The sequence below is a fragment of the Cyprinodon tularosa genome, unplaced genomic scaffold (genome assembly GCF_016077235.1).
Source record: "Cyprinodon tularosa strain WSP-4 unplaced genomic scaffold, ASM1607723v1 ctg760, whole genome shotgun sequence".
In the NCBI taxonomy this organism is placed as follows: Eukaryota; Metazoa; Chordata; class Actinopteri; order Cyprinodontiformes; family Cyprinodontidae; genus Cyprinodon; species Cyprinodon tularosa.
This window is the reverse complement of record NW_024039519.1, coordinates 477,257-503,367: the sequence shown is the minus strand read 5'-3', so window position 1 is coordinate 503,367 and position 26,111 is coordinate 477,257. Positions and strand designations below refer to the sequence as shown.

Here is a 26,111-nt window from a genome sequence, read left to right as displayed (position 1 = left end):
GGAGGATTTTCATGAATTTTTGAAAAAGACTTTATAAAAAGAAATGCACATGCACAACCCTGTACCTGCTCCCGAGAGGGAACGCCTATTGAAAGCATGTCAGAGCGTGCACAAGTCCATTTCTCCTCGTGCATGCTCTGTTTTAAAGGTGCTGTTTGCATCGCTCATACAAGCTTACTTTGCAAAAGAGGATTCCACTGTGTAAGACTCACCACCAGTAAGGGAGAATGTAGTACGGCCTTACATAAACATATCACCTGAATGATTGACAGTTAGGGGGACCAGTTATTTAGATGATCCACCCGGAAAAAGAACATCCTCCACTATACATTTAAGCTGCATGAATGCGGTTAACACAGGAGATCTCATATAAGTTGCATATGTTTGGAAATGTTAATGACGACGCAAAAGAATCAGATTACACAAAAAAATCGGAACTGAACATCAAGGCCTGCAGTGTGAACGTAGCTTTAGTTTCGACTTCAACAGGTTCTGACTCCAGTGTTTTATCTCTGCAGTAAAGCTCTCCTCTCCTGAACCACCTCTAAAACTCCATAAATGATATTAGCTCAGCTCTACTGCAGCCCTTAGACATAACTCTGTTTAGCTCCTAGACAAGGTTTACAGACATACTTACAGAAGTCGTACAGACGGGCTTGTTGGCTGCAACGTTTGGACTTTGAATGTTTGTTCACTGCAGCCCCTGTTCAAACAGGAACATGCTGCAGTTTATGTGTTAGCATGAATCTTGACAGAAAAAGGTGTATCAGTTTGAATCATTTGGGACTTGGTTTATTTTCATTATGACTAAATGGGGATAAATGATCAGAACAAACAAAGCTTGGATCTTTGTTTCAGATAGCTTTCATTTCAGGTAAAAATCTTGAAAGTCTATTCCTGATTGTCCCATTAAATACCCAGGCAGGGGATATCCAGAGGAAAGACTCCAACCAGGATGTAAACGGCTTATCAGAAGTCTCTTTCCCCAATCATGTACATGGAGATTGCATTATCACCTTTATTTGTCAGAGTTTCATTGCCATTTTCTTTGCATTTCTGCCTTCCCAGAGAGGAGCAGTGGATTGAGGGCCCTCCTCGGCGGCCCGACGTGACCGTGTGAGGTTGGACCTGGTTTGACTCTGCCGGCACCTACAGGAAGTAAAGGCCCGGCTCTGGAAGCAATACAGCTGATTTAATTCTGAAGAAGTGGCTGAGAGTGATTCAAACATCCCAACAAGAGAAAGTTAAAATCAATCCACTGGACTTTGTTTCCAAGTTTGAAGATGTTTCTCTTACCATACTGGAAGCTTCTTCAATTTAAAATGTCAGAAACAGCTTGGAGTTCCAGGTTTTATCCAGCAGCCCAACAAAGCCTTGTTTATGCTTAGAAAACATGCAAATAAAAACGGACAAACGGGTCCACCCCTTTGGAATGGGGGTCATTTGGCTTCTTTGTTAGCCTGCAATGCCCCATACCTGTCTAAGTCTCTGAAGGGGGGGTCGTTAGCGGGAATTAATGGCTTAGCTGAAACAGGCAAGGACTTTAATTCTTTTGCAAAGCAGCTTGAAAAGCATCTTTTTGGACACATTCATTGTCAAATAGAAATCCATCCATCTATTTTCTGTTACGCTTATCCCATGCAGGGTGGCGAGTTGCGCTGGTGCCTAACTCCAGCTGTCTACGGTGGAGAGGTGGAGTCCACCATGGAAAGGTTTCCAGTCCATCACAGGGCAACACAGAGAAAAACAGAAATTTTAGAGAACAGTCATGTTTTTGGACTGTGGGAGGAAGCTGGAGTACCCGGAGAGAACCCACGCATGCTCAGGGAGAACATGCAAACTCCATGCAGAAAGAACCCAGGTTGGGAATCAAATCAGCTCCTTCTTGCTGCAAGGCAGCATTGCTACTCACTGCAGCACTGTGCAGCATTCACATGGAAATGTTTGAAGGAATAAACCAGTGGGGGACAGGAACTCCTGTGGTTGTTAGTAAAAAACTTCAGACATTAGGTTTGAAATTTCCCCCCGCTGTTTTTTACTCAGGCAATTTGAAATTGTATGATCCTTGCAAAAGTCATTCTGCCATAAAACACTAAACATTATGGTCTAGGAAATTATTTTCAAAAATGGATCAAAATAGAATTACTTTTTGAAAATCCTTCTTATACTTTTCAATTTTTTCCAGCCTGTCATGGTTCTGCTGTGGTACAATGGTAGGTAGACCAGCTGCTCATCATGTTTATCATATTTTCTTTTTGTCTGGTATAATTATAATTTCCTGCATTACTTCATCATCTGTTGCTACTCTTATCCATGCTTTTCACCATTTTCAGCTGTGGTTGGTCACAGACACTCAAATGTCATGTTTTCTTTTCATGAAGGAAGATTTTATGTCGATTAAACATCTTAGAACAACATAGGAGAAGGCAGACCACCTAATCTGGCTCAATAATCACCAATCAATCAATGACTTTAATTGATACAAAGCAAAACCCATCAAGCACCTTTGAGGGAAACAGAGCAATACATCAGTGCTGGATTTTATTTTGAAAATCCAGAGCGGAAGTTGTCCTCTGGAGCGTTTCCGCTTTCCTCTGCCGGTGTGACAGCTGCTGGACTTGGCTGCAGGCAGACCTTCAGGACGCTATGGAAGCCAAAGCTCAGATCCAGGAGGCCATTAAGATCCAGGGGGAGGTGGTCCGGAAGCTGAAGGCCGAGAAGGCGAACAAAGAGCAGGTCAGTCTCCTCCCGGCTGGACGGGCTCTGACATGCGCTGCTAGGACAGCGTGCTCTGCATCATTAGCATCACTCCGCTACTTTCAGAGAAACCACAATCACAGCACAGCTAAAGGCGTTTTCTCGTTTAAATGTCCCTCAGCGGACACCATACCTGCCAAGGATCCCCTGGATTCTGCGGCAGCTGGTTTTGCTCCGGAAACAGCCGGTGTGTTTAGCTAGCTGAAGCTAGCCGGTGTGACAGATCAACTGGGGACAAGATTAACTGGTTAGAATCTATGCGCACCGCAGATGTTACTGAAGCTTAGGTGGCTGTGTTGATGCCTGGCGAAAAAGATATTCCTAACGTAACAAAACTGTTCGCCAAAAAAAATCAACCGACATATCTAATGAATTAATTTCTGTTTTGTTTTGTTTTTTCAGATTAGAACGATGTGGTAAAGCAAAGCATATAGTGCAAAGAATCCCACACAGAGAACAGCGTCGCTCACAAGTGTAAAGAAAAAATACAAATAAAAGTATGTCTCACACTGGAGTGTCATTTCTCCTGTTGAACGATAAGCTATAAATGAAAACCTGTAGCTTGGACAATAAAGTCCGCCCACTTTATAAATTCCTGAATGTAAAAATAAATCCATTGATGAGGCCTGTCATTCAGAAGGCACGTGTGTAAGCAGCACATTTGAAAGAAAAACCGACTGCAAACAGAACAAGTGGGCTTCTCATCCTTCCAACTATTCCCACTTTATTTTTTGAATATTGACAAAAAGTTATTTTCTTAGATTCAATGCTCTCATCTTTCCTTTATTCTCCTGTCTGGACACAAATACAAGTCTCTATTACGGTGTTGCTGTTTTTTTAGTGGATCCCAAAACTTTGTCCCGTATGATGAACTGTATCAGGTCAAACACCTTTATTTTTATTGCTATTGTGTTCAGTCTGTTCATAATATCCAGTTATGAGACCATAACGGGCTGCTGCTGAGCTGGTTTTACTGCCCCATGTGTAAAAAGGGGGTAAAATGTATTTACTTAGGCGCATTGCAGCTCATAGAATCTGAATCACATACCTGTCGATGCGGAAACTTTACTTTTTCTGTTTTCACAGTAGAATTTAAATCCCAGAGTTAGCAGCTACCGCTATGGTGTGGGTCGCCATGACTGCTTTATGTTTTATCTTGTAGAAAAATGCAGATTTTCTTAAACGAAGAACTAGATTAATTTGTGACAGGGTCCACAGCACAGCTGTTTGGAGAGATTAGTTGGCTGCGTGGTTGCCCGATCAAAATACCGCAAATGTAATCAAACGGGTTAGAATAAAGGTTAAAATTTATCCTGGCCTAATATCTATCCAACACACGTCTGTTGTCTGTGGATAATGTGAAATATTATGAGTAATTTAAGTTTGGGGATCAAATAAACGCATCGGATCTGAAAGCGTCAGAATCTGCAGAGTGTCACAGATTAACTTGTGATCCAGCGGATCTGGAGGAATCTGGGCTGTAAAACCCTCCATCTCCTGGGATGTTTGGATGTTATTATCTTGTCCTCAATTAGGGTTGTAGCAGGCTAATTTAAATTTTTAACTGTTATTGTTGATTATTTTTCTTACCCACGAACCTGTCATGATGTGTGACCATGTTCACGCAGTCAGCTATCATCTTATTCCCTTCTATTGTTTTGAGGACGCCACATTATTTGGTTTGCATGCAGAAAAACTTTAAATCATTCACGTTTTTCAAGTTACTGGCAATAGAGTATTGTTTTGTCTACTTTTTACTATTGGTCTAAATTGTTTGCTTCACTGGTACAATTAGAATGACAAAAAGCAACTCAGCACAAAACGTTGATTGCGAGGAAATGTTTGTCATTTCAGAGTTAGGAGATAATATTATCTTGCCCATCTGTGGAAAATCTGCTAAAATGAAAGGAGGGCTTAAGAGTTCATGTGGTAACGAACCCGCGCGGCCAAAATGTTTCAATTCTGTTTCAATTTGCAGGGCGTCTGTTTACCTGCTGAGCTATTGATACGAACACTACGCCTGACCCCACCTGCGATAATGAACGTGTTGCGTGTGTCTGCTTTGCCTGTTGAAGAGCTGGTCTAGATCAACTGGTGACAGTTAATGTTTCAGAGTCCGCTGATCGCTTAAAACATGTTTGAATTCCAGAATATCACATATTATTACTATTTTTTCCTTCTTTACTCTTAGAACAGAATGGGGCCTCCCCGTTAAGAGATAGTTAGACAGTAGGTTATGCTATTAAAAGAAAAAATAATAACCAGATCTTTTTTTTTTTTCGATCAGATATCTACCGTAAAATCTCCCTCTTTTATTTATTAATTGTTTGGCAGCAGTTAGCCTGGAGGCTGTGCTGCTTCTTTTAATGCTTTAGTACAGCAGGTTCTGCATTTGTTCACCCCGATGCCCAAAATATCACATATATTCACACAATATATAAACTGAATTCAGAGATTTCACTCTTCCCCGCAGCAGTTATGTTATTTTGCTTTGTTCCTTAAACTTTAAAGACATTTATAACTCCTCTGGGAACGAGTTGGGCTGTAAGTAATTAGTTTCCCTCCATATAAACAGTCGGCGCTTTTCAGAAAATAAAAGAGGAAATTTTTATTTTCGCTCGTTTTAACTTACAAGACATACAGGACGACAAAAAAATGGAAAAAATACACCGTTAGTTGTTCCCAATGACCTTTTATTGCACTGGCTGTTTTTACTTCTCATACAGCTTTCTGTGTTTTTTCTACTCGGTTCTTTCTCTCATCGCTGAGGCTCTGAAACAAACAGATAAACAACAGCAGGACAAGTTCCTCAAATCTCTGTGTGCGGGTTTGGAGAAAACCCTAAAACATGCTATATGCTTTCTTAATGCAATTAAATACCTTTGTGAAGGCGACTTCTTAAAATCTCAACGTATTTCGTATCGATCAGCTAACAAAATAATTTGTAGTTCTTGGAGTCTACACGCAGTTTACTTCCTGTTTGAGGCGAGGGGTCCTGAATAGCCCCGCCCACAGACACATCTGCAAAATCCGCGGTTTTCCAGCTGCCGTCACCAGTTGATCTCCTCCCCAGTTGATCTGTCACACCGGCTGCTAGCTGCAGTGGCTAATGCTAACAGGGTGACGTCAGAAACGTCCTGCCTTTAAAAACCAGGATTGAAACTGATCCTGACAGTCTGACCATGATGATGATGACGTCAGAGGCTCAGCTGATGCAACAGGCTGCGGAAGTTACGTCAGCTGTCTGACAGCTTCAGCAGCTCAGCTTTGATCAGGAGGTATCCTCCATGATGCTGTCCTCTCTGTAGGAGACACATCTGGACACATCTGGGCTGGAGGACAGAGCAGCATCAGAATTCTATTCAGTTTATTTCTATAGTTCCAATTCACATCATGTCATCTCAGGTCACTTTCCAGTTCACCAGATCATCCAGTCAGAATGATTCAGTGTTCTATCTAAGGAAAACCAGTTAATTGCATTGACTCATTGACTCAAATACAATCCCTCACACTAAGCATGCTTGTAGCGACAGTAGAGAGGAAAAAACCCCGTTGAACAGGAAGAACCTCCAGTAGAAGCAGGGTCAGGGTGAGCAGCCATCGGCTGAGGTTGACTGGGGTTCAAGGAGACAGAAGCAGACATAGAAAAAGAAGCATAGATACAAAAGGCAACTGTCAACCAGCTCCACAGGCGGCCCCGTCCAGGAAACACACAGCCAGGCAGACGAGCTCCGAGCCAGCTCCCATGTCAGAGGATGAAGAGAGCACATCCAGTTAGTCACAGTCAGAGAAACAGGACTACACTGGAAAACAGGCCGATCTCCAACATCTAGAAACAAAGGTGTTGATGGCAGCAGCACAGCTGATATTTCTCTCCAGGATGGAGTCACAGCCAAACAGGAACAGACCAGATGAAGCTACTATGAGAAAAAGCAGAGAGAGCAGAACGTTAGAGATTGAACTAACAGATTCTGCAGAGTGGGAGAATAGAGATAGAATGAAGCAGAATGATGAAATGGACTGGTGGTCCAGAAGCCATCATCTGGATGGGAAGGTATCAGACGGCTGATGCTGCAGTCAGCAGGCGAACAGGTTCTGACCCCCCAGAGGGCGGCGGTCCGTGGTTCAGGTTCTGATCTTTGTGTGTTTGGACTGGATGCTAACAGAACCAGAACTGGTCCATCATGTCTGCAGCTGTTCTAAGCCTTTTGTTTCTATAACTGTGATTGACTTACTGCGTCTCATCTTCTGTCCTCCACGCTGTGGTGATGATGATGATGATGATGATGCCCCGCCCCTCCCTAGCGCTAGGGTTGCTTACCACTTTTCTCCTGTTCTTCCTGGCTGGTCGTCCTCATCGCCGTCGGGGATCTGGACCTGCGCTGCGCCTCCACCTGTGTCTGCTGTTGCCATGACGAACTGCTGAACTCTGCCCTCCCTGCTCTCTGGACTGTGTTTTTTATTTGTGTTTTTTGTGTTGCTGCTGTTGGACGACCATGCTGGCTCTGTCCTGCGCCCGTGGCTGCTCCGGGCTGCGGACCGCCCTGCGTCTTCACGCCCTGCGCTCTGTGTCCGGCCTCACCGCGGCTCAGGTGGAGTGAAGCCGAACCTCTACGTTCCTGAACATCCAAACCAGAGAAGGTTTCTAAGCAGCTTCTGTGTTTTACTTGCAGATTGATGAAGAAGTAGCCAAACTGCTGGAGCTGAAGGCTCGGCTGGGAGGAGATGAAGGCAAACACCAGTTTGTGCTGAAGACACCAAAGGTGAGAACCTTCTACTGAAGAACACGCTTCCTGAACCTGGAGCTGCAAGTAGACCTTCAGCAGCTTGGCTAAAAGTTAATGTTTTCATTCTAGATCCAATAAACTTTTATGGAATAAATGCATTAAATGTGAGTCTAAAGCCAGCAGTAGACCACCTGCCCATCCTTTTTCCTGCATTTTTGGGGTCCTTAGGACCTGCTGGAAGTCTCAGTCTTCCTGCAGGAGCAATTAAACCACCACCGGATGCTTTATGGTTATAAATGAATGCGTCTGAACTGCATTCCAGCTGGCTTGGTGGCGTCGCAAAGAACTGTTCAGTACATTCTCCTCAGGGAGAACAGCTCATGGTTTCAAACGATCAGATCCCATCTTCATGCAGCATGTCCATTCATATGAAAAACTAAAACCAAACAGAATCTGTTTTAATGGAGCTGTTGATGGATTTTGGCGTATGGTCAAATGGCTGCATGCTACCTGCTCTAGCAGTAATCCCAGAGTTACAGCTGCGTACTTTATGATGAAGTGGAAAACGGGAGCGGAGCTCCAACGCGTTTCAGGTCAGATATTTTAGATGCAGATATTTTAAAGAAGTAATGAAGATCAGTTTTCTGAGAGATGCTCCATTATTGGCTCAAATAATAAAAATAGATACAATCTCCTAATTATGAGATAAGCTGGTGAATCTAATACGCTTCCATAGAAAACAGCAAAGTTACTTTTAAAAACCTTTTTTGTTTAAGATACAAGATAAATTCTCTCTTTTTTCTGCAGTTATAAACGTTTCCCTTGCTGCAACAATAATGGATCAAAATTCGCTCCATGTTATCTGAGGACTTTTTATTATTTCAGTGAGGAAATATTTCCAGATAACAGTCCAATATTTAAGGCGTTTTGTGATCATATAAAAATCGACCTGTCAGATTTTTAAAATCCTCTCCTTTATGTCTAACTCAGTCGAGTGATTGTGTGTATTTTTGTCTGTTGTGTGGTTATTTCTGGAGTCAGCGACTGAAATGTTTGGTAAACTCAGAGCAGAGGAAACCTGTAGAGCAACAGGAAACCTGCTCTTAGCTCCGCCTCCTGCGTTCAGCTCTGATTGGAGCCACCCCCTCAGATCTCCTGAAAGGTTTTGTTGACCTGCTGATGGCGTCACCCTCAGCCTCCTCCATCTGAGCAGATGATTGATTGTGATGCAGGGAACGAGGGACTACAACCCCAAGCAGATGGCCATCAGAGAGAAGGTCTTCAGCACCATCACTCGCTGCTTCAAACGTCACGGAGCTGAGACCATCGACACGCCCGTGTTTGAGCTGAAGGTGGGTTTGTTCTGCCTGGACCTCCTTGCTGCCAGGAGGTCATTGTTTACTGACCTCCTCTGCTCCTCCTGCAGGAGACGCTGACCGGGAAATATGGAGAAGACTCCAAGCTCATCTACGACCTGAAGGACCAGGGAGGAGAGCTGCTGTCTCTGAGATACGACCTCACTGTATCCTGCAGCCAGTGGAGCCAGCTGGGAGCCTCCCAGTAGGAGACTGGGAAACCTTCCCAGTGTGTGTCCCAGAGGGAGGCGGATCCCGTCCCAGTACGCCCCAGTAGCCCGTCCCAGTACGCCCCAGTAGCCCGTCCCAGTACGCCCCAGTAGCCCGTCCCAGTACGCCCCAGTAGCGGGAGGCGGATCCCGTCCCACTAGCGGGACGCGGATCCCGTCCCAGTAGAGCAGGAAGCGGATCCCGTCCCAGTACGCCCCACTAGCGGGAGGCGGATCCCGTCCCAGTAGAGCAGGACGCGGATCCCGTCCCAGTAGAGCAGGACGCGGATCCCGTCCCAGTAGAGCAGGAAGCGGATCCCGTCCCAGTACGCCCCACTAGCGGGAGGCGGATCCCGTCCCACTAGCGGGACGCGGATCCCGTCCCAGTACGCCCCACTAGCGGGAGGCGGATCCCGTCCCACTAGCAGGAAGCGGATCCCGTCCCAGTACGCCCCAGTGGCGGGAGGCGGATCCCGTCCCACTAGCAGGACGCGGATCCCGTCCCAGTAGAGCAGGAAGCGGATCCCGTCCCAGTACGCCCCAGTGGCGGGAGGCGGATCCCGTCCCACTAGCGGGACGCGGATCCCGTCCCAGTAGAGCAGGACGCGGATCCCGTCCCAGTAGAGCAGGAAGCGCATCCCGTCCCAGTACGCCCCACTAGCGGGAGGCGGATCCCGTCCCACCAGCGGGACGCGGATCCCGTCCCAGTAGAGCAGGAAGCGGATCCCGTCCCAGTACGCCCCAGTGGCGGGAGGCGGATCCCGTCCCACTAGCAGGACGCGGATCCCGTCCCAGTAGAGCAGGAAGCGGATCCCGTCCCAGTACGCCCCAGTGGCGGGAGGCGGATCCCGTCCCACTAGCGGGACGCGGATCCCGTCCCAGTAGAGCAGGACGCGGATCCCGTCCCAGTAGCGGGAGGCGGATCCCGTCCCACTAGCGGGAGGCGGATCCCGTCCCGGTACGTTCCAGTACGCCCCAGTAGAGGGAGGCGGATCCTGTCCCACTAGCGGGAGGCCGATCCCGTCCTAGTACGCCCCAGTAGATGGAGGCGGATCCTGTCCCACTAGCGGGAGGCCGATCCCGTCCTAGTACGCCCCAGTAGATGGAGGCGGATCCCGTCCCACTAGCGGGAGGCCGATCCCGTCCTAGTACGCCCCAGTAGATGGAGGCGGATCCTGTCCCACTAGCGGGAGGCCGATCCCGTCCTAGTACGCCCCAGTAGATGGAGGCGGATCCCGTCCCACTAGCGGGAGGCCGATCCCGTCCTAGTACGCCCCAGTAGATGGAGGCGGATCCTGTCCCACTAGCGGGAGGCCGATCCCGTCCTAGTACGCCCCAGTAGATGGAGGCGGATCCCGTCCCACTAGCGGGACACGGATCCCGTCCCACTAGCGGGACGCGGATCCCGTCCCAGTAGAGCAGGAAGCGGATCCCGTCCCAGTAGCGGGAGGCGGATCCCGTCCCGGTACGCCCCAGTAGAGGGAGGCGGATCCTGTCCCACTAGCGGGAGGCGGATCCCGTCCTAGTACGCCCCAGTAGATGGAGGCGGATCCTGTCCCACTAGCGGGAGGCCGATCCCGTCCTAGTACGCCCCAGTAGATGGAGGCGGATCCCGTCCCACTAGCGGGACACGGATCCCGTCCCACTAGCGGGACGCGGATCCCGTCCCAGTAGAGCAGGAAGCGGATCCCGTCCCAGTAGCGGGAGGCGGATCCCGTCCCGGTACGCCCCAGTAGAGGGAGGCGGATCCTGTCCCACTAGCGGGAGGCGGATCCCGTCCTAGTACGCCCCAGTAGATGGAGGCGGATCCTGTCCCACTAGCGGGAGGCCGATCCCGTCCTAGTACGCCCCAGTAGATGGAGGCGGATCCCGTCCCACTAGCGGGACACGGATCCCGTCCCACTAGCGGGACGCGGATCCCGTCCCAGTAGAGCAGGAAGCGGATCCTGTCCCACTAGCGGGAGGCGGATCCCGTCCTAGTACGCCCCAGTAGATGGAGGCGGATCCCGTCCCGTCCCCAGTAGCGGGAGGCGGATCCCGTCCCAGTAGCGGGAGGTGGATCCCGTCCCAGTAGCGGGAGGCGGATCCCGTCCCAGGAGCGGGAGGCGGATCCCGTCCCAGTAGCGGAAGGCGGATCCCGTCCTGTCCCCAGTAGCAGGAGGCGGATCCCGTCCCAGTAGCGGGAGGCGGATCCCGTCCCACTAGCGGGAGGCGGATCCCGTCCTAGTACGCCCCAGTAGATGGAGGCGGATCCCGTCCCGTCCCCAGTAGCGGTAGGCGGATCCCGTCCCAGTACGCCCCAGTAGAGGGAGGCGGATCCTGTCCTCCATCAGAACAGTTTGTCCTCCTTCACCTCTTCTCCTCCAGGTACCGTTTGCTCGCTATCTGGCTATGAACAAGATAACCAACATCAAGCGTTACCACATCGCTAAGGTCTATCGCCGTGACAACCCCGCCATGACCCGCGGCCGTTACCGAGAGTTTTATCAGTGTGTAAGTTCTGTCAGAGCAGGTTGGTGTGCGTTGGGCTCCAGCTGCTCTTCTCACCGTCTGTCTGTTTCAGGATTTCGACATCGCCGGTCAGTACGACGCCATGATCCCAGACGCAGAGTGTCTGAAGATCGTCCATGAGATCCTCAGCGAGCTGGAGCTGGGAGACTTCCGCATCAAGGTCAGTGACTGCGGCGTCAGAACGTCATCAGGTAGAAGGCTCTTCCTGACTCCTACTTCGTCGCCAGGTCAACGACCGACGCATCCTGGACGGGATGTTTGCCGTGTGCGGCGTTCCTGACGACAAGTTCCGAACCATCTGTTCAACGGTGGATAAGCTGGATAAGGTAAGATGTTCTCCTGCTGCCGGTCGCTTTGGACCACCTTCCATCAGCTCGTCACCTCAGCAGTACTGCTCCACCTGCTTCGTGCTGGCTAGTTTGACCTGTAGGTCTAGCTTTAATCCTTCCATATTAGAGATCTGGACTTTGACTAGGCCATTCAACCCTTCCTTTGTCCTCCTAGACAGTGAACATCCCTCCTGTTTTCTAAATAACAGGTCTGGACAAAGAACATCCCTGTAATTAGCTTATTTTGTTTCCCTGCTGCAAAAGAATTCCCCACCGCATGATGCCTCCACCACCGTGTTTGTCTGTGGGTGGAGCTGTCGTGGCGGTGCAACATGTTTGATCCTTCCTCAGATCTGGCGTCTCTTGAGACATCTTTATGCAGCTCCTGTTTTATTCATGGTCCATAGCTTGATAAAACATTGATGTCTTCAGAAGCTGCAGCAAAATGATGTCACTTCCTGTTGTGAGGCAGGTTGATGAGTCGATCTAACAGGTTAAGTTCTTCCACCAGCAGAACTTCCAGCTTCCTGTCCAGTTTTTCTGATGCTTAAATACCTGATTGAATCTGTTCCCCTCCTGGTTGTCCCTCTGTTCCCCCTCTGGTTGTCTGTCTCTCACCCCTGGTTGTCTGGGCGTCCTCCTCTGCTGTCTCCTGTCTGACTCACACACCCGGCTCTGATCCTGTCGTCGTTCTGCAGATGTCCTGGGACGATGTGAAGAAGGAGATCGTGAATGAGAAGGGTTTGTCTGAGGAGGCTGCAGACCAGATTGGGAGCTACGTCGGCCTGCATGGTGAGTCTGGTGGTAACACCCGGTCCCTCCTCCCAGCATGGAGATTAGGTTGCTTCATGCTCCCTGATGCTCCTCAGAACCTTCACGCTGTTTATCGTAGAACTTGAGAACACCGACAGACTGAACAGACTCCATCAGGTCCATCTGGGCCTCCAGGTCTGAATGGACCTGTAATATTAAACCTGTAATATTCTGGGTTCATCAGCTGATAGAACCTTGAACACAGAAAACACCTTCAGAAAGCTGTCAATTGTTGGTCCAGGTCTGAGGAATAGCTTGTTTTAAAGTCGTAGGGAAGCGGCTATTACAAATGTTGCCTTTTTGAATTCTCCCGAGTGGTGCCCAACTGAACAAGGGTGAATAAAGTGAACATGATTGGTCGATTATCAAGGGGGCGGGATTGTTGTGGCAGAAGGTTCACAAGCAAGTTTGGTTGTAGCCAGTTTGTCTGAAGCATCTTGCTAACCAGTTAGCAACTTAGTGCTAGCAGGTTCCCAATGGGAAATTCCATTGGGACCAAGTAGCACTAAATTGGTGACTTAGAAACGACGCTGTCAAGGAACGCTATGGACAGAGGAAACATGCAAGAGGAGGAGAGTTTAGTGTCGGAGGTCGTGGAGGAGTCTCCTCCGTCATCCATTTTTTATTCAGAGGAGGAAAGCGGGGACGAAGATGTTGTGGAAGAGGACGCCAGGGCGGCAGAAGCTTGGTTTGGTGTAGAAGGCTTCCAGCCGTACATGTTTGAGCCTTTGTCTCGCAACGCTGCCAGTTCTGTTAGCTCTACACCTGCCGAAGACACAGACGTCCATCCCCGTGAACACTGGGACAGAACTCAGTGGGAAAGGAAATGATTTCTTATTTCAACCGTTGCGTATATTAGCTGCAACATATGAATCAAGATGCTATGACCGAAAACATTTGATTGACAGATGACTGTTGATATATCATTGGCTGAATTAAGGTGTATGAATTTATAACGAAAAAAACAGATTTTAAGACAGGATTTGTTTCTTTTAAATAGAAATTTTCTAAAGTTTGTGTATGACGTCATACTCTGCTTTGTTTTTAAAATATAAAAATTTTATCTAATTTTACTTTTTCTTGTTTCCCTTGTGGTCCACCAAGGAGCCTACAAATCATTATCTTAGAGAGGAAAACAAAATCGACAAGTTGATTAAGTGACTGTTGCTGTGTGAATCAAATGCCTTCATTTAAGATGAAACATTTCAAATTCATTTATTTATTTTCGACCAAATAACATTTTACATTTATATCCTGAGGGTAAACATGCTGTGGCTCTGACTACAGCGCTTACAGGGTCTGCTGCGGAAGCAGGAGAACAGGGTGGGGACAGGGGAGGCGCCCCACGGCAGCACCTGCCGCTTGACAAGTAGCAACGATTTGTGCTTTCACGTAAGGTTCTCCAAAAGTCGCCAGTGACAACAGAAAAGTCGCTAGATTTGTCGCTAGTTGCTTTTTTGAAAAAGAGTTGCTGGAGGGGTCTGAAAAGTCACTAAATATAGCAACAAAGTCGCTGAGTTGGCAACACTGCGGGCGAACTAGGCAGCCGGGACGGCATTTTTATAAAAGAGGATGGGACGCGCGCTTGTAAAAAAAATATAAGTGGTGCTTGGAGTGGGTCTCGCCCAGGGAGTAGAACCGCTACTGGCAATGGAGGTCAGAAAGTTAGAATCGGTTTGGTATGTTAGAAGTTGACTCGCTTGACGAGATGAGAACATAGCCTACTGATCAACAATCCAACTTGATAGCCCAAAAATGAAGTTGCACTTACCTCAGTCAGACGTCCCGCTCCGGCGTCGCTGGATTTGATACGCCAAATGTATCAAGAAATAAGTTACGTCTATAAGCGTGGCACGCATTCTTCCTGTCGCTTGGTTACGGCCGTAAACAATTCTCTCCATGGCGCTGGGTTATGAGTGGTATGAAAGTACAGCTGTGGAATGGTCTGATAAACTAACAGATCTTATTGTTGTTGTTGCTTTCTCTGTGTCTATATAACACTGTGGCGTGCCCAAACGAGACTGTGGCGTGCCCAAACGAGACTGTGGCGTGCCCAAACGAGACTGTGGCGTGCCCAAACGAGACTGTGGCGTGCCCAAACGAGACTGTGTCGGGCCCAAACGGGACTGTGGCGTGCCCAAACGGGACTGTGGCGTGCCCAAACGAGACTGTGGCGTGCCCAAACGAGACTGTGGCGTGCCCAAACGAGACTGTGGCGTGCCCAAACAAGACTGTGGCGTGCCCAAACGAGACTGTGGCGTGCCCAAACGAGACTGTGGCGTGCCCAAACGAGACTGTGGCAGCCCATTCATTAATGCGAAACACTGCATGTTTAAGCCAGAATGATTTGGCAGTTAAATATGACTTGCCGATGACTTTACGGTTAGGTTGGGTTTGCTGGTACATGAGTGAAGACCTGGACTCCGGCTCTCAGCAGGTTTTGGTGGAACTGGGTCTTGACCAGTGGTCTGTGCTGCTAGCAGAGTAAAACCAGGAACTAAACAGGGCTGGTTGTGTTTCAGGGGGGATGGACCTGGCGGAGCGCCTCCTGCTGGATCCCCGGTTGTCTCAGAGCAAGCAGGCCTGTGCCGGCCTGTCCGACATCAAGCTTCTCTTCAGCTACCTGCAGCTCTTCCAGGTCACAGACAAGGTGAGGCGTCCATCTGTCTCTGTGTCTGGGTCTCTGCTGGGTGACGTCTGTCCTGACCCGTCCCTCTCAGGTGGAGTTTGATCTGAGCCTGGCCCGTGGGCTGGACTACTACACCGGAGTCATCTATGAGGCGGTGCTGACGCAGGCCGGGGCCGCTCCGGCGTTCAGCGACGCCCAAAACGGGTCCGAAGAAGGTGTCAGTGTGGGCAGCGTCGCAGGAGGTGGCCGCTACGACGGCCTGGTTGGCATGTTCGACCCAAAGGGCCGGAAGGTTCCGTGTGTGGGTGTCAGCATCGGCATCGAGAGGATCTTCTCCATCATGGAGCAGAAGGCCGAGGTGACCCCTGGAGACGGGTTCTACTGTACTCTGTCTGTACCAATGTTTCCATTAAAACCATGCTGTCCTTCTTTAGGCGTCTGCAGAGAAGGTCCGGACCACTGAGGTCCAGGTCCTGGTTGCATCTGCCCAGAAGAACCTGTTGGAGGAGAGGCTCAGGCTAGTCACCGAGCTCTGGAACGCTGGCATCAAGGTGAGTGGGACTTGGATCCAATGGGCTCCAATGCTCTGGGAGGAACATCTACCTCCTAGCTGGCTGGGCTCTAACCCGATAGGTGGAGAATAGCTCCACCCGTCCTCTGCTCAGGGGGAGGAGTCTTTTCACATGGCGACCTTTAGGATGGTACGCCGCATCTTCTGGACCAGCGAGGACAAAGAAAACTGTTGGTGGAAGGAAGTGGTACCAGGTTCTGTGTAGAGATAACCTCCCTTTGCTCCACCTGGAACCCCAGCCCTAAACCCAGCATCAGTAAAGATATGCAACCCACCAGGAGGTTATGGCAGAACATTCTGAGGGGTTCTGAACCCAGTCGACCTCTAAACAGACCAGACACCCTTCAACTGTCATAGTTAGCGAGAATGTCGGTTTGTGGGTGGATGTTAGGGTTAGGGGGAATGTAGGGGCTAGTGCGGACATTGCGGCCTGGCATGAACGTCGTCGTCTGGCATGAGTATCATGGGTAGTGTGAATATCAGGTTAGTGTTGGCGTCAGGAACTGAAATCCAAAGGTTGTGTGTGTCTGCAGGCTGAGGTGATGTACAAGAAGAACCCCAAACTGCTGAGTCAGCTGCAGCTCTGCGAGGAGACGGGGATCCCCCTGGTGGCCATACTGGGAGAGCAGGAGCTAAAGGACGGGGTGGTCAAACTGCGGGTGGTGGCCACCCGAGAAGAGGTAGCCCCCCCCACACCCACCCAAGCTGCTGGATGCCCTCAGATACAGAAAGCGTTTAACAGCTGTTGGTTCTGGTTTCTTTCAGGTTGATATAAACAGATCGGACCTCATTGCTGAGATCAAGAAAAGAACCTCTGAGGCCTAACCAGCCATTCTGCTCCGCTTCATAGAGCCTGATGGAACTAGGCAGCAGCCTACAGACTGAGATGAGTCCAGAACCCACGGCCTATTGCGGTGTGGGTGGAGCTCATGGTTGGCGGGACTTTAAGTTTAAAGCATCCAGCTGTTCCAGGCTGCCTTTAGACCACCTCTCCTCCTTTCAGTGTTTATCATTCGGCTTTGTCTCTGCTTGATACGTTCATTAAAACTGTCCTGTCTAAAACCTCCCTGTGGTCTGAGGCAGTTTGTTCATGGAGTCCACAACGTCCAGAACCACCCAGGACCAGAACCATTCGTGTTTCCTCCCCAATAAACTGCTGTTTTCACCCTGCAGTCTGCTGCTTTATCTCCATCAAAAACATCTGAATATCGTTACTGAAATGAAACACCGGATGGTCTCACAGCAAAGAAAACATCTAAAATCTATTCTTTTATTTAAATTAACACCAAATGCTTACTGATTGGCTAAGGAGGTGAGTGTTGGGCGGATCTTTACTACAGAAAAGAGATTTGTGGTGATTTTCTCATCCCTTCATAAACCAAAGACGTATGCTGAGTTTGAATTCAGCAGCTGCATCCTCAGAAGGCCAGATTCGTTGGCTGATGATGTCATAGCTGGCGCCGAGGTCTGTTCGGATTGGAAGACTGCTCGTTATGCGGCTGACAAATGCAGCCCTTTTTTTTTTTTTGCCCGTTTGAAGGACGTGTCCACCCTATCCTACATAGCCTTGGATATCCCAGGATCAACAGAGTAACTTGGTGATGAAAGCTGGTGGGGGCGCTCTAAGGGTGGCGGCTGATGGACCCGCAGTTATTCGACCGAAACGTTAAATGAACTGAAACATTTATCTACTGAGTGCTTTCCTTTTGTTGAGAACACAAGAGAACCACAATACACTGATACTTATATTGATTAGACAGATGCCTTTTAGTGCATTATTTAGAAAGGGCTCAAAAACAATGTATAAAGAAAAAAGACAAATAATAGCTGATACCAACAGCAATATAACATACATCTCTAGTATGGACGCAACTTTAATTCCATCTATCCAGGAAAATATGAATGGAGGGTTTCCCTTTGAGGTTCATCAGTGATTGTCCTACTTCACAAGAAGCAAAATCTAATTTAGAAATGTGTCTTAAATATTGTCATCTCAAGTCTATTGAACTCATTTAAAAAATCATTCATTCACTGATTTTTACTCCATTTTCCCTTTACTTCTTGTTTCTTATATTTTAATTCTTTGTTCTTTGTGGCTGTCCCTGAGTTGCCCGGCACAGCTATGTCTGAGTCTTGCTGAATGAATTTAATTATTGTATATTTACTTGGAGATATATTTTCTGGCATGTTGCATATTCCAGTAAACCTGTTTCTCCTTTAAATCTCCAGCTGCTTGTGTCTCTGATCTCTGCTTAAAAACAGATATTTTTTTTTTGTACTCCATCTAGACAGTGTCTTGCCCACGACCAAAATCAAATAAATTAGAAAATATTCCCAAAGGAGTAAATGATCATAATCTAATTAAAATTAAAATAACTAAAATTGTGGAAAAAGTTAAAATGATTATTTAATTTTTTTTTAACATAAGATCTCTTTCCTCTAAAAGTCTGCTAGTTAATGACTTGATTTGTGATAATCACATTGACTTATGTTGCCTTACAGAAACCTGGTTGCAGCAAGAGATAAATGAGGCAACTCCTTCAAGGTATTTAAATTTTCACATACCCAGAGGTTCTGGGCGAGGAGGAGGGGGGATAGCGACAACCTTTCAGTCTTACTTACTGATTACTCCAAAGGCAGTTAATACCTACAACTCTTTTGAACATTTGATCCCTTAATTTCCCTGATCCAAATAGCAAAGCAGGAAAACCTCTTCTTTTTGTAACTTTGTATCGTCCACCAGGTCCTTACTCTGAATTTTTAGATGAGTTTTCAGAGTTCCTTTCGGATTTGGTATTAAACACTGACAGGGTCATCATAGTGGGAGATTTTAACATCCATGCTGACATTGAAGGCGATAGCTTAAGAGCAGCCTTTAATGCTATCTTAGACACTATTGGCTATGTTCAAAATGTGAATAGTCCCACGCATTCTCATCTTCATACTTTGGATCTTGTGCTGACATACGGCATAGAATGTGAAGAAATAACAGTATTTCCTCACAACCCTGTCCTCTCTGACCACTTTCCAATAACCTTCAGGATTACTTTAACAGAGTTCTCCTCCCCCAAAAGAAGGTTCAATTTTAGTAGATCTTTATCAGATAGTGCAGTTATAAATTTTAAAGAATCTGCTTCACTTTCTCTCTCCTCTGTGTTGCTGAGCAGTGCTGCAGAGTGCAAAAGCTTAGCTTATTCCCCTTCACAGGTTGATGATTTTGTTGATGGGGTTGCTAGTTCTCTGCGTACTGCCTTAGACAGCGCAGCTCCTTTGAAAATGAAAACCGTTAAAAATAGAAAGCTTGCTCCTTGGTTTAATGCAGAGCTGCGTACTTTGAAGCAAAATGCTAGGAAACTGGAGAGAAAATATCGCTCCACAGGCCTGCGGGAGTCCTTCCTAGTCTGGAAAAATGGTTTACTGCTGTATAAGAGGACCCTTTGTAAAGCAAGAGCAGCATACTTCTCCTCATTAATAGAGGAGAATAAGAATAATCCTAGATTTCTTTTTAATACAGTTGCCAAACTCACCCAGAGCCATAGCTCTGTTGAACCGTCCATTCCACCTGCTCTTAGCAGCAATGATTTTATGGGATTCTTTATAAATAAGATTGATCTTATTAAAAATAAGATCATAAGCATTTCTCTATCTGCGATTGGTTTGTCTCTGGAGGGGGGGGTGGTGGGGCAGCATCTTAGGTAGCCATAGAATCTGAACCGGGTTTAAACTGCTTTGATCCAGTTGAACTTTCTGAATTAGCAAAACTATTGTCTTCACCTAAGCCTTCAACTTGTATGTTAGATCCAGTTCCAACCAGGTTATTTAAGGAGGTATTCCCTTTGATCTCCTCCTCCATTTTAGATGTGATTAATCTATCTCTGTTACAGGGATATGTACCAAAGTCTTTTAAGGTTGCTGTAATTAAACCTCTGCTTAAGAAACCGTCTCTTGACCCAGATGACTTGGTCAATTATAGACCTATATCCAATCTTCCTTTCTTATCCAAAATTCTTGAGAAAGTAGTTGCCAAACAAGTTTGCGATCACTTCCACCATAATGAACTTTTTGAAGAGTTTCAGTCTGGCTTTAGAGCTCATCATAGCACTGAAACAGCTCTGGTGAAAGTCACTAATGATATTCTCATGGCCTCAGATAATGGACTTGTATCTGTGCTCGTCCTGTTGGATCTCGGTGCTGCATTTGATCCAGTTGATCATAATATTCTTTTAGAAAGACTTGAATATTTTGTTGGAATTAAAGGAACAGCACTAGACTGGTTTAAATCTTATCTATCTGATCAATTTCAATTTGTTCACGTTAATGATAAATCTTTCTCATGCCCAAAGGTTACCTGTGGAGTACCACAAGGATCAGTGCTAAGACCAGTTCTCTTTACTATATCCATCCATCCATCCATTTTCTGACACGCTTATTCCAAGCAGGGTTGCGAAGGGTGTTGGTGCCCATCTCCAGCTGCCTACGTGCATGAGGCGGGGTACATCCTGGAAAGGTCGCCAGTTCTCTTTACTATATATATGCTCATTATATAGTAATTATATAGTAATTATATAGTCAATTAGGGATGTGCCGATACCAGATTTTTTCAAACTAAGAAGAAGTCTGAATCCAACATTTTCAACGAGGGATAATGGCTGATCATCGAGGGCAATGTATTGAATAAGAGCTTCTGTTATCTTCATTGCATGTGGATTGTCTCTGGACATCTTCTCCCGCTTCTTCAGCGTTTGCGGCAAAGTTGGTTGTTGTAGTTTCTCACCGCCATGTGAAAACTCCTTGTGTTCGGCTTCATGTTGTGTCATAAGATGTTTTATCAGGTTACTTGTGTTTTAACTTCTAGGGTTTGTTCCTCCTCTTGATAACTTAATTTACATATTTTGCAACTAGCCTTACTTTTGTCCTCCTCGTTTACTTGAAAATATGTCCAAATACTAGACATGGCTAAATCCACCCTTTTTGTGTTTACTGCCTCCTTCTCAATGCTCTGGCTGGCAGGTTCTTGACATCACACTGCGTTCTTCTTCGCTGCTTTGTCTTCTTCTTCTAGTATCTGATTGCAAACTAATGCTTTCTGTTAAAGATAAAGGTATGCTAGTATCCGGTCCTGTAGTATCAGAGCACATTTACAGACGGAGGTAAAAGTACAAGCACGTGGTATCGGGCATCCCTACTCCCATTTGGTAGAGTTATTAGACAGTATTGGATTAATTTCACTGTGATGTTGATGACACTCAGCTATATCTGTATATAAATCCAGATGAAGCAAAATCTTGTTTTTGATCAGGACCTGTCATTTAAATCCCATATCAAAGAGGTTTCTAGAATTTCCTTCTTTCATCTGAGGAACATTGCAAAAATGAGAAATCTCCTGTCCAGGGTTGATGCTGAGAAACTAGTCCATGCATTTGTTACTTCAAGGCTGGACTATTGTAATTCTTTACTATCAGGAAGTCCACAAACTGTAGTTAAAAGCCTTCAGCTGATCCAAAATGCTGCAGCCAGAGTTCTGATGAAAATGAAAAAGAGAGATCATATCTCTCCTATCCTGGCTTCTCTTCATTGGCTTCCTGTTAAATCCAGAATAGAATTTAAAATCCTCCTTCTCACATATAAAGCCTTAAATGACCAAGCTCCATCTTATATCAGAGATCTGATTGTTCCTTATGTTCCTAACAGAGCACTTCGCTCTCAATCTGCAGGATTTACTAGTGGTTCCTAGAATTTCTAAAAGTAGAATGGGAGGCAGATCTTTTAGTTATCAGGCTCCTCTCCTGTGGAACCAACTACCAGTTTTAGTCCGTGAGGCAGACACCCTGTCTACTTTTAAGGCTAGGCTTAAACTTTCCTTTTTGATAAAGTTTATAGTTAGAGTGGCTCAGGTTATCCTGAGCTATCTCTATAGTTATGCTGCTATAGGCTTAGACTGCTGGAGGACGTAGGGACCCCCATTTCATCATTCTATTTCTATTCTTCCATATGCACTTGAAATAAGACAATGTAATTCTGTTTTCTTATTTTAAATGTAAATTCTTTTGTTCCATTGTCAAAATGTCTCTTTTACCTCCTCAATCCAGAATGCACTTATTTTAAGAAAAAAATGACTTATCTAGATTACGATTTTATCCTTCCAAATCCTTCCAAAGAAATTTAGAGATGGAAGAATCCAGAGATTTAAACCGGTCGGTTGATGGTTTATTACCATCAACCATAAACCAGTAGTTAATTCTGGGTAAGACCATCATTTTAATTGAGGCTACCCTACCTATAAGGGAGATCGGAAGCGATTTCCATCTTTCTAGGTCCTCTTCTATGTTTTTTAAAAGAGGGATGTGGTTGAGTTTTGGTAACTCAGCTAGTTTAGATGACACAGTAATTCCCAAATATTTGATATTTCCTGATTGCAATTGTAGACCTGAGGGATTCTGTAGAGAGCAATTAATTGGTAGTATTATAGATTTAGACCAATTTATAGAGTATTGTGAGACTTTTGAGAAAGATTCTAGTAATCTAATTACTTGAGAGATGCAAGTGTTTGAGTGCTGGAGATAAAGTAATACATCATCTGCATAAAGACTAATTTTATGCTCTATTTTCATGCCTTTTATGCCTTTAACCACATTAGTTTGTCTGATTGTAGCAGCCAGAGGCTCAATGAAAATAGCAAAAAGTGAGGGGGAGAGTGGGCATCCCTGTCTGGTGCCCCTCTGGGGACAAAAGCTGGAAGATGTTGGATTATTTGTCCTGACACAGGCTGTTGGGAAGCTATATAAGATTTTTAACCAATTTATAAAGGAAGTGCCAAAACCAATTTTATATAGAATAGCAAAATAAAATATTTAGTTTACTCTATCAATTTATTTTTTCTGTATTTAAAGACAATATATAGGATTTAATATTTTTACTGTAGAAATAATCTATTAAATTCAGCAGTCTGCGTGTGTTAGCAGCTGACTGCCTTCCTTTAATGAAACCAGTTTGATCTGGATGGATTATGAGAGGAGTGACTTTATCTAATCGTTTTGCTAAAGCTTTACAGATTATTTTAATATCCACATTAATTAAGGATATGGGACGATAGCTGGTGGGAAACATAGGATCTTTTCCTGGCTTAAGCAGGAAATTTGCCATTTTCCTGAAGCATTCTGTGGAATTTTTGTGCCAGAATGTTCTTTCTAGAACTTATTGGGAACCCGTGTGGACCTGGCGCTTTATTGTTTGGCATGCTTTTTAATGCTTCCTGAACTTCAGCTGTAGACAGCAGTGAGTCCAGTGTCACTCTTTGACTCTCTGATAATTTAGGACGAGTTATTTTTGTTAACAGATTTAAAGTTGATTAGAAATCAAATAGTGAAAAATTAGCTGAAACAAAGTCCTCTTCTTCTCCATAAAAATGATCAAATAAATACATGTAATCTTGCAAAAAAACTAACTAAATTAAAGATTTAAAGGTTCATCATTTCAAAAGCATCAAAGTTAGTATAATACTAAAGAATATATATACAAAATGAAGATAACTTTTCTTTTTGGGGAGCAGAAAGGCAATTCAGGTTTTGTTCCGCCTGTGAACCAAAAGACCTCACATAGGAACGTGAGGAGTGAGAGGAAGGTTGTAGGTGCCACCAGAAGGTACCGGTACTTAATTTTACTGAGACGTCGGTAATCTAGAGTGGGATCCCCCCCAGTTAGGATTGGTGTGTATATCGGGCAGAGGTAAATTACCTGTAGATAATGGGAAAGGTTTGCAGTTCTATGGTAGTAGAACAAAGGAAAGGTTTCCAGGGAATTGTCAACTGCCCAAGGAGAAATTTTTGATTAATTGCTAAGAAAATCAGGTTCTTTTAATGTTAATGTAAAGATAAGATAAACCAATATGATGAGAAGTTAGAGGCTAAAAAGGAGGTAAGGTAAGAAATTTACAGATTTTGAAAAAAAAAAAAAAAACAGCATCTATATGGATACTTATTAGTTTAGCTTTGCTGTTTTTCTCTTGTTTTATCTTCTTTCCACCCTTTTCTTCATCAGAACAAATAAAACATGTTCTGTTGAAGAAAAACCATAAAGTTTCAGTCAATTTAACCTCCAGATATATCTGAGCCATGGATTCATTGAGAATAGATCATTTTAAAGCCTCCACCATTCATCTTAATGTAGGAATTAAAGTTTCTAGTTTCTGTGGCTCATTCTTCCCCCTGACCTGTTTTCAAAACAAAGCAGGAATTAAAGATGTTAAACCTTAATGCACAGCTGTTTAAATTGGGAATAAAGGTGATTGATATAAGGTTCAAATATCACAACAAATAAAGTTTAATGAAACAAATAAAAAAAAGTAATTTAGTCAAATGAACAGATTTTGTCTGTTTAACAATAATTGGGCATTTCTTCAAATAAACAGGAAACTGTCATTATTTAAATGCTAAAGTTTAATTTGTTAACCTTAATTCTTTAAGATTTAGATTAAACTTTAAGGGTAGATGGATCTATATGTGTGTAGAGCAAAATAACTTGTATAAAAATAAATTAGGCTGATTGAATTTGCTTTTAAATTATTTACAATTCTTTAACAAGTAAATGTATCTTAAGCTGATCTGGAATAAATATGCAAATTTATTTAACATAAGTATTGGTTAATAATTATACGGTGTTCAAATGACTCAATTGGAAATAATGATATTATTAAATAATAATAATCATAATGATTACATTAATAATAATGATTACAATGACAGAGGATATAAATAACAGGATTTAATTCCTACATTAAGATGAATGGTGGAGACTTTAAAATGATCTATTCTCAATGGATCCATAGCTCAGATATATATGGAGGTTAAATTGACTGAAACTTTGTGGTTTTTCTTCAACAGAACATATTTTATTTGTTCTGATGAAGAAAAGGGTGGAAAGAAGATAAAACAAGAGAAAAACAGCAAAGCTAAACTCATAAGGATCCATATAGATGCTGTTTATTTTTCCATCTGGAACAGTCCATGTGGAATTTGGGTTGGTAATTGAGAGCAGAATAAATGAACAACCTCAATAAAATACTAAATTATGACTAAACCAGTAAAGTAAATAAATAGGGGAATAAAATGGCCTTATAAAGGAAAACGATCTATTAAGGTAATTCTTAGCAGCAGAGGACAGAAACGACTGCTAGACTTCTGGATGAAGTTTGAACACCTCAGCCTGACTGTCTGATACGTTTGGGAAAAACCAGCTTTGTTGATGTTTGTTGATGGTTCAGCTTCTTGCACCCCTGGTTTGGTGTTTCTTCACCTCATGAAACTCTTGTTTCTGGTTCTTTGATTTTGCTTCGCCTTGGAAACATCGTTCTTGAAATCGGATGGAAAGCCCATTTTTCTTCTTCCACACACATCATATCTGGTGGAAGCAACAGAAGGCTGTGCTGCAGAGTAAGGGTGTGCAAAATAATCGTCAAATCGATGCATCGTGATTCTAATTTTTGTGATCTACTGAATCGATTCTTGAAGGCAAGAATCGATTATTAAAAAAAAAAATGAACAAATAAAATACATTAATGGTTGGCGCACATCAATCAAACCAAGTGGAATACAACTTCCAGTCCAGCAGATGTCGCTGCGGATGTGTTGACGCCTGCTGCTTTGTGTCATAAGCATGTCCGGACTGATTATCCTCATTTTGTTATTTTAAGTTTGATGAATCCTAAGATCTTTTTGTTGGTGTGTCCATGCCAGTAATAGTAATATTTCTGTCCAGTATTTGTTTTCATGGCAACACCTCCAAAAGTAATTTCAATAAATACAGCTATGTATGAATTCAGTTGCTTTCAGTTATGTATCAATTGAAGACACTATCCAGATCACACCCAGCCAGTCAGCCACTGGTAATGGCTGTATCTTTTTCTTACAGTGTTCAGTGAAAATATCCCAATGCATCGCAATATTTCAAGTATCGTGATGCATCGTGATAGAATCGCATCGTGGCATGTGAATCGTGATTCGAATCGAATCGTGACTTCTTTGCCAATACCCACCCCTACTGCAGAGTCTCCCCTTGTTTACAGCGCTGCAGCCCACTGACACACACTGTCCCCCTCCCTCCTCTGCTGAGGAGAAGTTTGTTTGGATTTCTGCAGGTGCAGAAGTGATAAGGGTCCCGAATATAAGGAAGTACATTTACTGGGTAAGTTTGAAATTATGGAATAATTCAATGA

The 26,111-nt window shown here is 44.9% G+C and overlaps 1 protein-coding gene across 2 annotated transcripts; it reads left to right on the top strand.

The window, feature by feature from the left end:
* The first annotated feature begins 2,556 nt into the window (after window positions 1–2,556).
* On the top strand, window positions 2,557–16,955 carry hars (histidyl-tRNA synthetase). 2 transcript variants are annotated; one of them, XM_038270457.1, is made up of 14 exons: window positions 2,582–2,736; window positions 7,063–7,349; window positions 7,431–7,520; window positions 8,717–8,836; window positions 8,911–9,006; window positions 11,416–11,541; window positions 11,612–11,719; window positions 11,787–11,885; window positions 12,587–12,680; window positions 15,224–15,351; window positions 15,422–15,688; window positions 15,765–15,881; window positions 16,435–16,581; window positions 16,667–16,955. In XM_038270457.1, the coding sequence occupies exons 2-14, from the start codon at window positions 7,254–7,256 to the stop codon at window positions 16,724–16,726; spliced, it is 1,548 nt and encodes a 515-aa protein (XP_038126385.1). In that variant the 5' UTR covers window positions 2,582–2,736; window positions 7,063–7,253; the 3' UTR covers window positions 16,727–16,955. The 2 variants fall into 2 exon arrangements, with proteins under 2 accessions (XP_038126386.1, XP_038126385.1); XM_038270458.1 differs by lacking the exon at window positions 7,063–7,349 and having other exon boundaries at window positions 2,557–2,736.
* Window positions 16,956–26,111: the final 9,156 nt, after the last annotated feature.

Coding starts and splice junctions, on each gene's coding strand:
- hars (XM_038270457.1), top strand. CDS start 7,254: ATGCTGGCTCTGTCCTGCGCCCGTGGCTGCTCCGGGCTGCGGACCGCC. Junction 7,521..8,716: donor TTGTGCTGAAGACACCAAAG/GTGAGAACCTTC, acceptor ATTGTGATGCAG/GGAACGAGGGACTACAACCC. Junction 15,689..15,764: donor TCATGGAGCAGAAGGCCGAG/GTGACCCCTGGA, acceptor GTCCTTCTTTAG/GCGTCTGCAGAGAAGGTCCG.